Here is a 14295-nt window from a genome sequence, read left to right on the forward strand (position 1 = left end):
GATGAGGAGAGGACATGAGCCCAACATTTTACTCACGTTTTCTGTGGCATATCTGTGGTTAACCATGGTTTAGAGCTGCACACTAGCTAGTTTAGCACAAAGGGGGTATAATATAGAAGGGTTCTTAAACTGTGCCTACAGAGAAAGAATCTATGAAGAAAATACCACAATTCTTTTGGAAGCTAGTCAGTGGCAACACTCTAAACCTGAAAGCCTCTGTCTAGGAGTAATTGTCAGTCACAGAGATCTTCCAGCATTGCCGTCATACAACTTGGGAACCAGATCATATGTAACAGTGGCAGGAAATGAACATGGTGGGAAGAAGAATAACTCATCCCTGTTATGGGTAGAGCATAATCTATGATTCCTCTCCTGTCATGCTGCCATTATTCACTCCCAAAGTCCTGTAGGGAAGTACTTTACCACTGAATTAGGAAGTGAGTAAATAAGAATGCACCATGGCAGTACACTTGAACACAGTCTGGGCTCCCCCTCATAATATCACAACTTGTGGTTTCCCATATCTTCCATTCCAGAGTGTCCATGCAGACAGTGAATACTTCATTTCTGACTGTTTTATTCAGAAGTACTGTATGTGTACATTTCATGACTGTTCTGTGTCACATTCTATATAAACAAAAAACTTAATTTACTGTAACTTTAGGGGGGAAAATTGCAGCCAGGGAAGCAAATTTTTCAATGTTCACTATTATCAGGTTAAGTTGTGCAGGTTAATTAAATATACTAACATTTTTGACATTGACCAATATGAGTTCTAATTTATTATAATCCAACAATTCAGCATCAGCAGAAGTGATGACAACTATTTTTAACTTTACAGTGAAGCTTATTCTTTTACACGTATTCTGTGATGATTTTAAAAAGAAAGTCTGCAACCATAAAAATTAGAAGCTCCATATAGAAACCCCCGTCTAGATTTAGTCTCTTTGGCAATCATTGCCTTATATTTACTTATTTTTACCCTTATCTCCATAATTACAGTTACTAGAATTATTATTTTTTCAAATAAAAGCAAGACTTCTCTAAAATGTGGATGTACTGGCAAGCATACTAGATTCCATTGTTTATGGTATCTGTCAGAAATGTGACCAAATAGTTTCATTTTGCAGGAATACGAACATATTACTTGAAGTAGAGGCTTCTGCTTCTAATTCCCCTTTTTATTTGGCTCAAGTATGGTATGGTACTTAATCAGGTATCTGAAACAATGTTTGGCATCCAGTTTATCCTCCAGCCATCTAGATATTAAGTGGTAATGTTAGTGAAATAGAATGTTTCCACAGGAATAATGGTCCCCTGCTGCTCTCAAATACTTTGATGTCTCTGTAGAAAAATTTGGAATCTAAGCAAGAAAAGAAAAGTTTGTAAAACAAAGCAGGAGTCATTGTTACTGTGGTTTTCTATTTAAAACTACATTTCCATTATACCAAATGGCCTAAGTAACTTAATCCCATGGGAGGACTAGGTCGTCTTCTTCCTCCCACACAATGCATGAGTGCTGCTGGACAGGACTGCCCAAGAACAAAATAATGCATGCTAATAATGTGACTGTAAATAACCACATGCTTTGCATGGTGCTTTAGGAATGTAGATCTGTTTAGGTAAGGTTACGTGGACGTCTGCCCTGCATTTAGATTAATTTTATGCTTCTGGCAATCAAAGTGGGCAATAGAGATAAGTTGTGCTAAACATTTTTTAACTGACAAATCTCACACATTTTAAAAATGTTTTTCACAATGGACAAGTTTCCATTTGGTATAATACAATGGCACATCATTTTGGCTGTTTTGCATGTCTGCAATTAATTGCAGTGGCCATGAACATTATCCTGTTTGGTAAAGGATTTAATACAGAATTTCCCCCCTCCTATTCTTTTTCCCAAATTATTTTAGCTTGATTTGCTTTCCTTTTTTTCCTTTTTGGCAATTCCTTGGCGCTAGCCATTAAAATCAAATATAATTAGCAGTTGTTTTATTTTAATCAAGTAAATAGAAATGTACAAGTAACCTTTTTCTTCTTTCCTGTTCAATTTGCTGTGACTGTCTCATTGCAATGTGCATTCCATTGCTCCTCCTTTTCCTCCTGTCCTTACTGCTATCTGCCAGTGCTTGGGTACAGAGATAAATGTTTCACACATTCAAATTCCAAATCAGGAAGAGTCCATCAAGGTACCGTATTCTTTGCACTAATAGTACATTCTACCATCTCCATGATTATGCATATCAGTATAGAGAAACCATGTAAACTTGCTTAGGCATGCAATTTAGTTACCATGTGACAGCTTTGCTGCAGGATGAAATGGAATAACTTCTAGATCATAAGTATCCTTGCCATCATTGCAAGAAAATGATAAAGAATATATTATCTCATCATCCAAGCGTTGATACTCAGTAGCCACAGAGTAAAGAAATGCTGTTATCTACTGAGTAAACATTCATGCTGACATAAATTTTAAAATCATTATTTAGTAACATTTTACAGAGGTAATAAACATAGACCTTAGTGACATAATTATTAGCACTGATAAAACAATGATCTCAAAATGAGAACAGGAAACGTGTTGTATGCCACTTTTGGTTTGTTGTTGTTTTTTAATAAAAAACTTCTGTGGCAAGGAATAGTAGCTGGGGAGTGATATGTAGAGACCTGTAAACCCTTTAATCGCTGTAACTCATCACTGGTACCTGTTATAGTCTGCATGTGCTTTTCAATTGGCTGTGACTGTTGCTTTTATGTGGTGCAAATTATAATCAAGCTCTCCTTTGTCGATAGCAAAATGTGGGATGGGTTGCTTTCTCCTGGACATCCTTTGGCTTTTAGTTTAAAAAAATGAGGAATAACATTTATTTTCTGTGTAAGCTCTGTGATTCTTCGGTAACAAATCATGGTTTATTTTTTTACTAATAATATGGAAAACAAAAGTCGGATTAAACATGTGCTCCCTGCTGAAGTGTTTGCTACAGCTTGCTTTATTTCAAAGAAGGGACTACAGCATCTTACCAGCTTCAATTTCCTAAGAAACCATTTTTGTTTGTGTCCTCTATGTTCACATGTAAAGCAAGCAGACTGACTTTGATATATCAGCAGGCATGTCCCTATTTTTACCGTTTTAGTAAAAAAAATCAGCTTTTCAAAGTGTGCACCTATTTCACCAGGAGTACTTCTAACTACTATTTTTGGTACTACATGCATAATAAGCCAATAGCCCCCACTCCAATGCACTGCAAGATTGGTCTGTTGCTGCACTTTCAGTTCTTAAAGAATGATTGGTGCTAGAATAGAGCCTCTTGTGGCCTTATACGCTCTCATATGAAACAACACCTGGAGAAAAGAGGCAGCAAGGTTGTGGCCTAGATCATACATCTCTGTAGTTTGGCTGACACCATGGTCAAGCTACACACTGTAATTGTAACATATGCAAGCATAGCAGCAAGTGGATTTTTTAGATCCAATGTGGAGATCCTTTGGCCTTCCAGGTGTTGCTGAACTAAAGTTCCCATCATCTCAGGCCATTGGCCGCCCTTGATGGGACTGATGGCAGCAGTGGTATAGCAACACAGAGAGCACAAAAGGTTTCCCACATCTGACCTAGATCATAGGTTCACTCCCAGTGCCATTACTGCATCTATATGGGCTTGAGAACTAACCACATGGCTCACTAGCCCAACTGATGTGATGTTGCTTGTTTTACTGTTGCAACATAGAACCCAGCTACATGAAGTGGTTTTCTGATGGCAGCCAAAGCAAGCAATAAAACATCTTTGAACTAGCAGCTTCTTTCCCCCACCTGCACTGAACAGTAACAGTATGGGAGGAGCATGGTGACACCCACCTGGCAGCCACACAGAATGCATAGAAATGCATAGGAAGAGTTCTGTATTAATGTTAAATGTGACGTAGTTTTGATGATTATCTCAGTTTAGACAGATCTTGGCTATGCATTACTTCATAGAATAGAATTGTAGAATTGAAAGGGACCCAAAGCGTCATCTAGTCCAACCCAGAGCTGGCACATTTTTTCCAGGTGCATTATGTGTGACCTATCCAAAAACATTGTAACTGAGATGCAAATGTTTTCTTTTCAAACAATGCACATTCCTTACTGGAGAGTTACAGAATAGTCCAATTCCATGAAAATATGAAATATTTCATTCTATTTTTAATCTTTCTAAAGGTGTGTGGGCAAGTCTTCGTTCTAGCAGTCGGTTTATCAGCACTCAAATGCCATTCCTCGATGTGGGTGCAAGATTAGCAGGGAAAGATGGTTCACCTTCATATACCAGCAGTAGTGCATATTTTCAAAACCGGCTTCTGAAACGCCAGGCTTCCCTCTACATATTTGGAGAAAAATCTCAGCTAAGGGTATGGATGCTTTCCAGTTATAATTTTGTATTTTTGCTTGGCTGCTTTTAAAGGGGAGATTTGTATGTAACTGTGGTGCAATACAGCCCAGAATTATGCAGGTTTAAGCCCTACTGATTTCACTAGGCATTAAATGTTCATAACTGTGCTAGTTTGCAAGATATCTTTAGAGTCCATGACTACTTAAACGATCACAACAATAGAAGTTTCTCTCCCTGAACCATTGAAAGAGATACACATTTATTGCTCATTGAGTTAAGAACTGTGAACATGTATCAAATGTACTTCCAAAAGCAACAGAAAGACTTAAAGACTTAGAGAGCCAGTGTGGTGTAGTGGTTAAGAATGGTGGACTCGTAATCTGGTGAACCGGGTTCGATTCCCCGCTCCTCCACATGCAGCTGCTGGGTGACCTTGGGCTAGTCACACTTCTCTGAAGTCTCTCAGCCTCGCTCACCTCACAGAGTGTTTGTTGTGGGGGAGGAAGGGAAAGGAGATTGTTAGCCGCTTTGAGACTCCTTAGGGTAGCGATAAAGCGGGATATCAAATCCCCACTCTTCTTCTTAACATAATATGGTTTAAGTTTTTGTAGACAAGAGTCCATTTGTGTCTGCACACGTGGGTGCAAAAGGGGAAAACTGCACATGGTGGGTTAAATGGCAATGAAATGCAAGGAGTATGATCAGTTAGACCTTCAGTTTATACAAAATAGTACAAAAAATGACAATTCATAGCACCCGTAACACAATATCAAGGTTGTTAAATAAATCAACACCTGTTATGACTCATGAGGATTGGGTAACATCCAATTGTGGCAGCCTGTTTGCATAACAGCTATTCAGCTCATGAAAATGGGAGCAGGGCGGGAAACCACTCAATATTAAAGTAACACTATTAATAAGGTGTTAAAGTAAAATAAAGCAATATTTTACTTTAAATGCACATTATTAACACAAGTAAATACCTTCTTTGTCCACAGAGCTTCAAACTTGATTTTGCTTTAAATTGTGAATTTGTTCCTGTTGAGTTCAGTGACATCCGGCAAGTGAAAGCTAGTTTTAAAAAGCTCATGAGTGCTTGTGTCCCTAGCAATATTCCTGCAGATTCTGAAATAACATTCCTTAAAGCACTTGGAGAATCAGAATGGTTCCCACAGGTAAAGTGATATCGTGGAGTCATAAATGTCTTGTGATTTCTGATGCATAACAAAGTGCTATTTCTGTCCAGTGAAAAATTCTCCTTTTCTTCAATAACTGCTTTAAATATCATATGCTGTATTCTTATGCAGACAGATGTATTTCAGTGTTCACACTGTGAGATTTGACGAATGAAGCATTACATGGCTCCCTATAAATTATAATCAGTCATGAATATGTAGTACATGGTTAAAAAAAAAAAAAATCCTTCCAGTAGCACCTTAAAGACCAACTAAGTTAGTTCTTGGTATGAGCTTTCGTGTGCATGCAAAATTCTTCAGATACACAGGTTGATGGACTTCCATTTCATGCGGCTCAATGTGGTGCCTTCCATGGTTCCAGTAGTAGATAGGTAGCCGTGTTGGTCTGCCATAGTCAAAAAATAAAATAAAAAAAAATTCCTTCCAGTAGCACCTTAAAGACCAACTAAGTTAGTTCTTGGTATGAGCTTTCGTGTGCATTTTTTTGACTATGGCAGACCAACACGGCTACCTATCTACTACTAGTACATGGTTGTTATTATTTACTTTCTCTCTTAAAGTCAATTTAAATCTTTTGCTGCTTTTATTAAAGCAATTTCAGTTTAAATTTCCAGTATTAAAAATGATGTAACATGAATAACAGTGTGGCTGAATCTGTTATTGTTCGTTATCCTTTGTAGTTAAGGATCTAACCACCATATTGTATTCATTCAGTACCTTGGCACAAGTCTCCTTGAAGTGAAATGGATATTTTCTGCTTGAGTGCTCTGCAGATTAGACACTTGTTTCAGAAGTTATGGTCTACTGCATCTAAATATTTTTAGGCAGGATTTTCTATAGCAGACTTTATTTGAGAATCAATGGCTTTTTAAAAGTACATTGCAGTTGGGTGGTGGGCAGCTTATCCAGACTAGAGCCCTGATATGGGGCAAATGGGGGCTTTAAGCCTTTCTTCATTGCAGGGGTCCTAATTGGTCTCACACCTGCTATTTATATTGAAGGGGAAAACTTCTATTTCCACCAATTTCTTAGTGCAATTAAGTTAATTAATACCCATTCAGGACACCCGTGGATGGGCAAAGATTAATGCCTCCAACGACCCATGCCGGATCTCTTCCTACCCCATGTTTGGAGTTTACTTTTTAAAAGCAAGTGACACAATTGGTAGTAGTATTGTATCTCATTTGTCCCCTAATTTGGGGTGGGGAACCTGAGGCCCTCCAGATCATATTAGGCTACAACTCCCATCATCCCTGACTATTGGTCATGCTAGCTGGGATTGATGGGAATTGCAGTGCAACAACATCAAGAGGGCCACAAGTTTCCTACTCCAGTGTAGAATCTACACTCATGTTTTGCAGCTGTAGTGTGAGACACAGAATAATCACAAGCTTTTTTATTATATGGACTAAGAGTCTGTGGTGCTTGAAGAGATTACAGAATACCTTTTAAATCAAATTACCAATCAAGGCTGCCAGTATTAGACTTCTAGACTGTTCTAACCCTCTTTGGATTTAATATGGGTAAAATCCTTCCCATAACCTGGGTTATGCATTACGTCTGATGCCAGTAAAAAAAGCATCACTATAGCATGTTCTCCAGCTCTCCCTCCTTGATCTGTTGTTTATAAGCTCTGACCTCAGTGAAACTTAAACGAAACTGATTGTAGCCTTTAGGCAAGGGTTTTGAATAATATTCATATAAAAATCTTTCTAATACTCATTTTTTACAAGACTAGTTTGTTGAGTACCAGCATAATTTGATTCCAGAAATCATTTTGTTTACTAATTTATCCTTCATTCTAACATATGCTCTTCATCTTTTATATATACATACTGTATATAGCTTCACAGAATAATGCAGTTGGGTGTGGTTATATCGGAGTTGCTTGAGAATGGTTCTTCAGTTTTGGTTTGCCTGGAAGATGGCTGGGATATCACAGCACAGGTGAGCCTATAACATATTAATGGCCAGCAAAGATCACTTTGCTCTGACCAGTTTACTATATCTGTTTAATAATTTCAGATGCCAAAGAATGCATCAGACTTAAAACCCTTCACAGCTTTCTTTTATATAACTTTTTTTTAAAAAAAAAACACAACCCATCCCTTGAATCTTTAATCCTTTAGAAAGAAATGAACTTTTTTGCTGATGGCCAACTGATGTGTAGTGTCTCTGTGTGGAGCTGGATCTGTCTCACATACATTCATACAGTGGTGCCCCGCAAGACGAATGCCTCGCAAGATGAAAAACTCGCTAGACGAAAGGGTTTTGCAGTTTTTGAGCTGCTTCGCAAGACGAATTTCCCTATGGGCTAGCTTCGCAAGACGAAAACGTCTTGCAAGTTTGTTTCCTTTTTCTTAAAACCGTTAATACAGTTGCGACTTGACTTCGAGGAGCAACTCATAGAACGCGGTGTGGTAGCCTTTTTTGAGGTTTTTGGTGATTTTTGAAGCTTTTCCAAAACTTTTCCGACACCGTGCTTCGCAAGACAAAAAATTCGCTAGACGAAAAAACTCACGGAACGAATTAATTTCGTCTTGCGAGGCACCACTGTACTTGCAAGCACTCTTGTCCTATAATTCTGGTGTTTGGGAAAGGCTTGGTGTAAAAATAAACTGCCAGTAATTTTAGTCCTATGTAACAAACCATGGAAGAAATGCAACAGGTTACTTACTACATCTAACATAGTTTCTGAGTTATCATGGCTTAATGTGAAAAAGCAGTGTGCTCTGATTTCATCCATCCCCTAGTGTGAGCAGGATAAATCCATTGTGCCCAAACCAGGGATTGCAGTTTGTTGCTCCCTAAGTAGTTATTATCAGCAAACATGACTTAAGATTGGTTATCAATTGTGGCTTGTTTGGGAGCTATAAACCATGATCCCTGGTTTAGATATAACATGAAACCAAGGGCTCCTGGTTTGTGTATTCCACGTGCACCAGAGGAGTGGTCCCAGAGTGATTGGGCAGTAGAAATTTTAAAAGTTGGACAACTTGTTTTATTCTTTGAGCCTCATCCTCACCCCTCCCAATTCTTTACTGTTCTGGCAAGCTCTATCTGATGGTGACACAGAGTTTGCATCACCAACCTCCACAAGCAGTATTGACATTGTACATATGCACAGCAGTTCTGCTGATTGGTCTCACACTTCAAAGATAGAAGTACAAGGTACACTAAACGGTAGGGGGAAAGAGACAAGGAAAGGTATACACCACAGCAGTGCCCAGATATTTCTCATGCAACATACTAGATTGTTTCTAATGTGCTGTATCTAATGTATTACAAATGTCATTTGATATCCAGGTGGTGTCTCTCGTGCAATTACTTAGTGATCCATTCTATCGAACACTTGAAGGTTTCAGAATGCTAGTGGAAAAAGAATGGCTGTCATTTGGTCACAAGTTCAGCCAGCGCAGTAATTTGACTCTCAATTGCCAGGGGAGTGGATTTGCTCCTGTCTTTTTGCAGTTCTTGGATTGTGTTCACCAGGTAAGTTGAGCAAATCTTTATCTCTAATTTAGATAGATAGATGCAAAGTGCCAACATTCCAGGGTAATGGACAAATATATTAGAAAAAGAGGAACATGTTTTATGTTCTCAGTAGGATAAATAAACTTAGTGCGACAGAAAAATGTGAAATTAAAGCTGTTTTCATGGTAGTAGTGTAATGTACTTCTACCATACTTCTCAAAGAAAATATAAGCAAGTATCCACAAATCTGCTCCATAGATGCTATGCCTCTGCTCCTCTGGCAAAAAGGACTCCCCCTAGCTCTCACTTGCAAAGCAGTTTGTAAAGTTAAGTGACTGCAGCAGTCTCTTTCTCTCTTTTTTAATACATATTTTCCATATCTCAGCACAAATTAGAGAACTCTAAAGCCCTCTTCATTGCCATAAAGCTTTGGGGGGAGACGGTAGCAAGTTGGTGGCAAGCACAAATAGTGGCTGCCCGATAGGCCATCCAATATTTGCAGACACCTGCAGGTAAGATTTTTCTACATTTGCAGAGCTCACTGGTGCTAACCCATCTACCTGAGTCAACACCAAGAAACAAAAATGAATATGCTGGATCATCCAGCTCAGTATCATATTTCCAACAGAGGACATGTTGTGCACAGATCAGCTTGTAAACAGGATGCGGTGGTGATAGCCATCACTTGTTAGCTCCTGGCACCTGAAAATCATAGCCATGATGCCTTGTACATGAAATGGACTCTAGCATTGCACTGGAATAACTACTTTTTGGATTGTAGTCTTGCCTATGTAGAACATGGTTTTCTAGAATTACCAGTAATTCATTCTGCATAAAGATGACAATGGAATCCTTCTGTTTCTTTATTTTGGATCTGCTGTGCAAATTCAATCAGAAGCAATAAGTGAAGGTTTTAATGGCATGCCACTTTTAACACGCTGAATGAGACTGGAATGATCCTGCGGAAAAAAGCCGTCCTTGTTTCAACTAGAAAGAACATATAAAACAGGGATTCTTAAATTAGAACTGCATCATCTTACAAAAAGCCATTGTTTATGCCAGTATCTCCAGGTGTCAGCTGAATTATTAATGTGAATCATTATTTCACAATAGCAACATCTGGTAGATCTTGTAGATGTTTCTAGGAAGACATAATTTGTGACAGTGATGTCACACTAGAAAGCTTCCATCACTTTCTCCAGAATCCTGTGTCAGTTTTAATGTGTTGTTATAATGCTGCATTTGCATAAAACTTTTATCTGTGAAAGTTATTTCTTCTCTTCCTACCTCTTTCCACTTCCCCACCCTTACTGTAGTGAGGAAAAGTTACAGCATATGTTGCTGTCTCAGCCATGTGTGTTCTCTGTAGGCTAGGCATAGACTGGGTATGATCCAAAGGTACACCTAAAATGAAATCTCACTGAAATGATGAGAACAGCTTCCACCCCACTACCTCTATAGTGACTATTTGTGGTAGGGGTAGCCAATGTCTGCCTTCTAGATGCTGTGGACTCTCATCATTCCTGCCTGCCAGATTTGAAGAAAGCACTAGGAATTTGGTGGTATAAAAAAAAATGTTTAATGAATTGTTTTTGTGGGTAGCTTTTTCCCTTTCATAGTATTATCATCAACATCATCATCACTTGGGAACTTATAGATCTGTTTTCAAAACCCATTTGGCATGGATGCACATCTTCAGTAAATGCTACTTATCCATTTTAAGTAATTAACAGAAATGGTAATTGTCAGCCTCTTTTTCACCTGCTCCATTCTTTTCCTGCAGAAAAAAGGACAAATTACATATTATATAGAAGATCTGAGAGGGACTTTACTTTCCCTTCTGTGGGCAGGCAGCATCTGTGGGAGGGGTGAAAAGTAAAGCACTCCTCCCCCACTACTGCTAACAGATTTTCAGGACAACACCCCCCCCCCCCCGGCTGCTTTCCAGGTTTTTGGTTTTGAAAAAAAAACACCTAGTGAGTCAATCACAGATTCCTTGTAACTCCTAGTACTTGAAGAAATATTGACTTCACTTTTAGCCCACTTAAACAATAATACCACATTGCCCTAGTTGGCTTTAATACAGTTCCAGCAGACAGTGTGGTGCAAGATTTTCATTGCTGTTATTGAACCAAATCTGGAATTTCAAGGCATTGCAAATATTTTCAAATAAGGCCTGCATTTTTATGTCCCCCCCCCCAACTTTCTGTCCCATGATTTGGTTTGCAAGAACTCTCAATGCAGCTAGCAACTTCATAATGATACAAGGTATGAAAACAAAATATCAGTCTTCAACAAATCAAACTGAGATGCTTTTGTAACAACTTTTCAAAAGTGGCATTGTGGCATGATGATGAAAATAGCAGTAACAGTAGATTGTATATTAAGACCACAGAATTTTAAAACACATATTTGGAACCTTTCCCTAAGAGCACTATAGTGCTTTGACAGAAGTGATAAAAACCCATTTTAATCTAGCAGTTATAAGGTTGTAGCAGAAAAGCTTGCAGAGGTGCCTGATCGATGAAAGTAAGATAAATAATATATTTTGCTGTTTAAGTTTAGGTTTTTTAAATAATATATATTATTGTTGTAATATATGTTGCTGTCATTTGTGCATTTCAGATTCACAACCAGTATCCAACAGAGTTTGAATTCAATCAGTATTACCTGAAGTTTGTAGCATTTCACTATGTTTCCAATCGATTTAAAACATTCTTGCTGGACTCAGACTATGAAAGGCTGGAACATGGTAAGGATCCCAGTTTTGCTGGTGTTACTTTTTATTTTAATTTTAAAGCACTGACTAAAGTTAACATTGAAGTTGTTGTAATATACCTGCCACCCTTTGCTATCTTGAAATTTGTTCTGTGGCTGCAATCTTATACATAATTACCAGGATGTAAACTCCATTGAACTCAGCAGGCCTACTTATGAACAGACATGTAATGGATTGCATTTTATAGCTTGTGACATTGGAAGTTACCTATGACATTTAAAATTCCTGGCAAGTAGCTCCTTTTCCTAACCAGGAAAAGGAGGGCACTATGCCTAGGAATCACACATCCACACTGCCTAGACCAGAGCTTTCCAAACTGTGTGTCACAACACAGTAGTGTGTCAGCTGCAGTGGGTAAGTGTGCCGTGTGAATGTTCCCCATGCTCCTCCCAGGGCTGGAAAGGGGCTAGTTTAACCTCCTGTTTGCTAGTAAAACTAAATTACTGTGTTGCAAAATGGTGCATGTCTAAAACGTGTGTCACCAGCATGAAAAGTTTGGAAAGCTCTGGCCTAGAAGGTCGAGCTCAATATGTGATATCACCAAAAGTAAAGTGTGTTCATTGCTCCCAGATAAGTCCTGCCTTCAGAGCTTTGAAGGCTTCTATTCCCTTTGGAGCCCCATTAGAATGAAATTTTATTTTTCTCACTTAAGTAGTTCACATCGCAGAATTCAGAGGCCAGGTTGCTCACCGGGCAAGATGGTTTGAGCATATAACGCCAATCCTGTCAATTACTGTATTGGCCCAAATATAAGCTGCACCCGAATATAATCCACCCCTTTAAAATTCAAGGGGAGAAAAGGAAAAAAATACTATACCTGAATATAAGCTGCTCCCTTAAAATTCCACAGGCACTCACACCCATTTCATTTTACCATATGTCTGTTTCAGCAACAATACTGTAAAAGCCAATTTTTGTAAGGTTACAAATTTAAACCGTACTTTAACTTTTCACAGTCAGAATTTGGGGGGAAAGTGAGGCTTATATTCAGGCCAATACAGTAGTTTCTGGGCCCAATTCAAAATGCTGGTTTAGACCTATGAAGCCTTAAACAGCTCAGGACTACAATACCTAAAGGACCGCCTCTTTCCATATGAACCTACCCAGATCCTGAGATCATCTTCTGAGGCCCTTCTTCATGTGCTGCCTCCTCCACAAGAGGTCCGGAGGGTGGCAACTGAGAATGGGCCTTTTCTGCAGTGGCTCCCTGCTTGTGGCATGTAAGCAAGTTGAGAGAGGAGTCCTCGTTTTTGCCACAATTTAGTGCTGCTAGTTAACAGGTATTAGCAGTTAAATTACACTGTGATGTCACAGGGAGCTGTTAATAAAAGGCAGCTGAATTTCTTACAATTACAGTGGTGCCTCGCAAGACGAAATTAATTCGTTCCGCAAGTCTCTTCGTCTTGCGGTTTTTTCGTCTTGCGATGCACGGTTTCCCATAGGAATGCATTGAAAATCAATTAATGCGTTCCTAGGGAAACCGCCTTCGGACCAGGTCCGGGGACAGTCTGCCCCCGGACCTCTTCTGAAGGCTGGGGGGGGGGAACAAGGGCTTTTCTTCCCACCCCCAGCATTTTAAAAAACCCTGGGACAGCGGAGGACTTCTCCGCTGTCCGGGGATCTTAAAATGCTGGCGGGCGGCATTTTAAAATCGCCCCGGACAGCGGAGGACTTCTCCGCTGTCCGGGGCGATTTAAAAGCCCCTGGGAAGGCAGGCAGCTTTCCGAAGTGGGGCGGCGGGGGCAGGTGTCCCCGCCCCCCCTCCCCACTTCGGAACAGCCTTCCGAAGTGGGGCGGCGGGGGCAGGTGTCCCCGCCCCCCCTCCCCAATTCGGAACATCTTTCCGAAGTGGGGCGGCTGGGGCAGGTGTCCCCACCCCCCCTCCCCACTTCGGAACAGCTTTCCGAAGTGGGGCGGCTGGGGCTGGTGTCCCCACCCCCCCTCCCCACTTCGGAACAGCTTTCCGAAGTGGGGCGGCTGGGGCTGGTGTCCCCACCCCCCTCCCCACTTCGGAACAGCTTTCCAAAGTGGGGCGGCGGGGGCAGGTGTCCCCACCCCCCCTCCCCACTTCGGAACAGCTTTCCGAAGTGGGGCGGCTGGGGCAGGTGTCCCCACCCCCCCTTCGGAACAGCATTTTAAAATCTCCCCGTGTCCCGGGAAGATTTTAAAATGCTGGGGTTCGGCAGCGCTTCGCTCCCGACCCCCAGCATTTTAAAATCTCCCTGGGACACGGGGAGATTTTAAAATGCTGGGGGTCGGCAGCTAACGCTTCGCTCCCGACCCCCAGCATTTTAAAATCTCCCCGGGACAGGGGGAGATTTTAAAATGCTGGGGGTCGGCAGCTAACGCTTCGCTCCCGACCCCCAGCATTTTAAAATCTCCCCGGGACAGAGACTTCTCTGCTGTCCCTTGGAGATTTTAAAATGCTGGGGGTCGGCAGCGAACGCTTCGCTCCCGCCCGCCAGCATTTTAAGATCGCCCG

At 40.5% G+C, this 14295-nt stretch overlaps 1 protein-coding gene across 2 annotated transcripts in view; it reads left to right on the forward strand.

Annotated features, from left to right (window-relative positions):
- SBF2 (SET binding factor 2) overlaps positions 1-14295 on the forward strand; it is a 224057-nt gene that overhangs the window by 194346 nt on the left and 15416 nt on the right. The window contains exons 30-35 of one of the 2 annotated variants that reach the window (XM_081194537.1): positions 2127-2189; positions 4196-4383; positions 5363-5539; positions 7406-7507; positions 8867-9052; positions 11660-11786. In XM_081194537.1, coding sequence (XP_081050663.1) covers positions 2127-2189; positions 4196-4383; positions 5363-5539; positions 7406-7507; positions 8867-9052; positions 11660-11786 — 843 coding nt within the window. The remainder of the gene's footprint in view (positions 1-2126; positions 2190-4195; positions 4384-5362; positions 5540-7405; positions 7508-8866; positions 9053-11659; positions 11787-14295) is intronic. The other variant, XM_081194538.1, reaches the window with a different exon arrangement.

This window comes from Podarcis bocagei (genome assembly GCF_964188305.1).
Source record: "Podarcis bocagei genome assembly, chromosome: 1".
Taxonomy (NCBI): domain Eukaryota; kingdom Metazoa; phylum Chordata; class Lepidosauria; order Squamata; family Lacertidae; genus Podarcis; species Podarcis bocagei.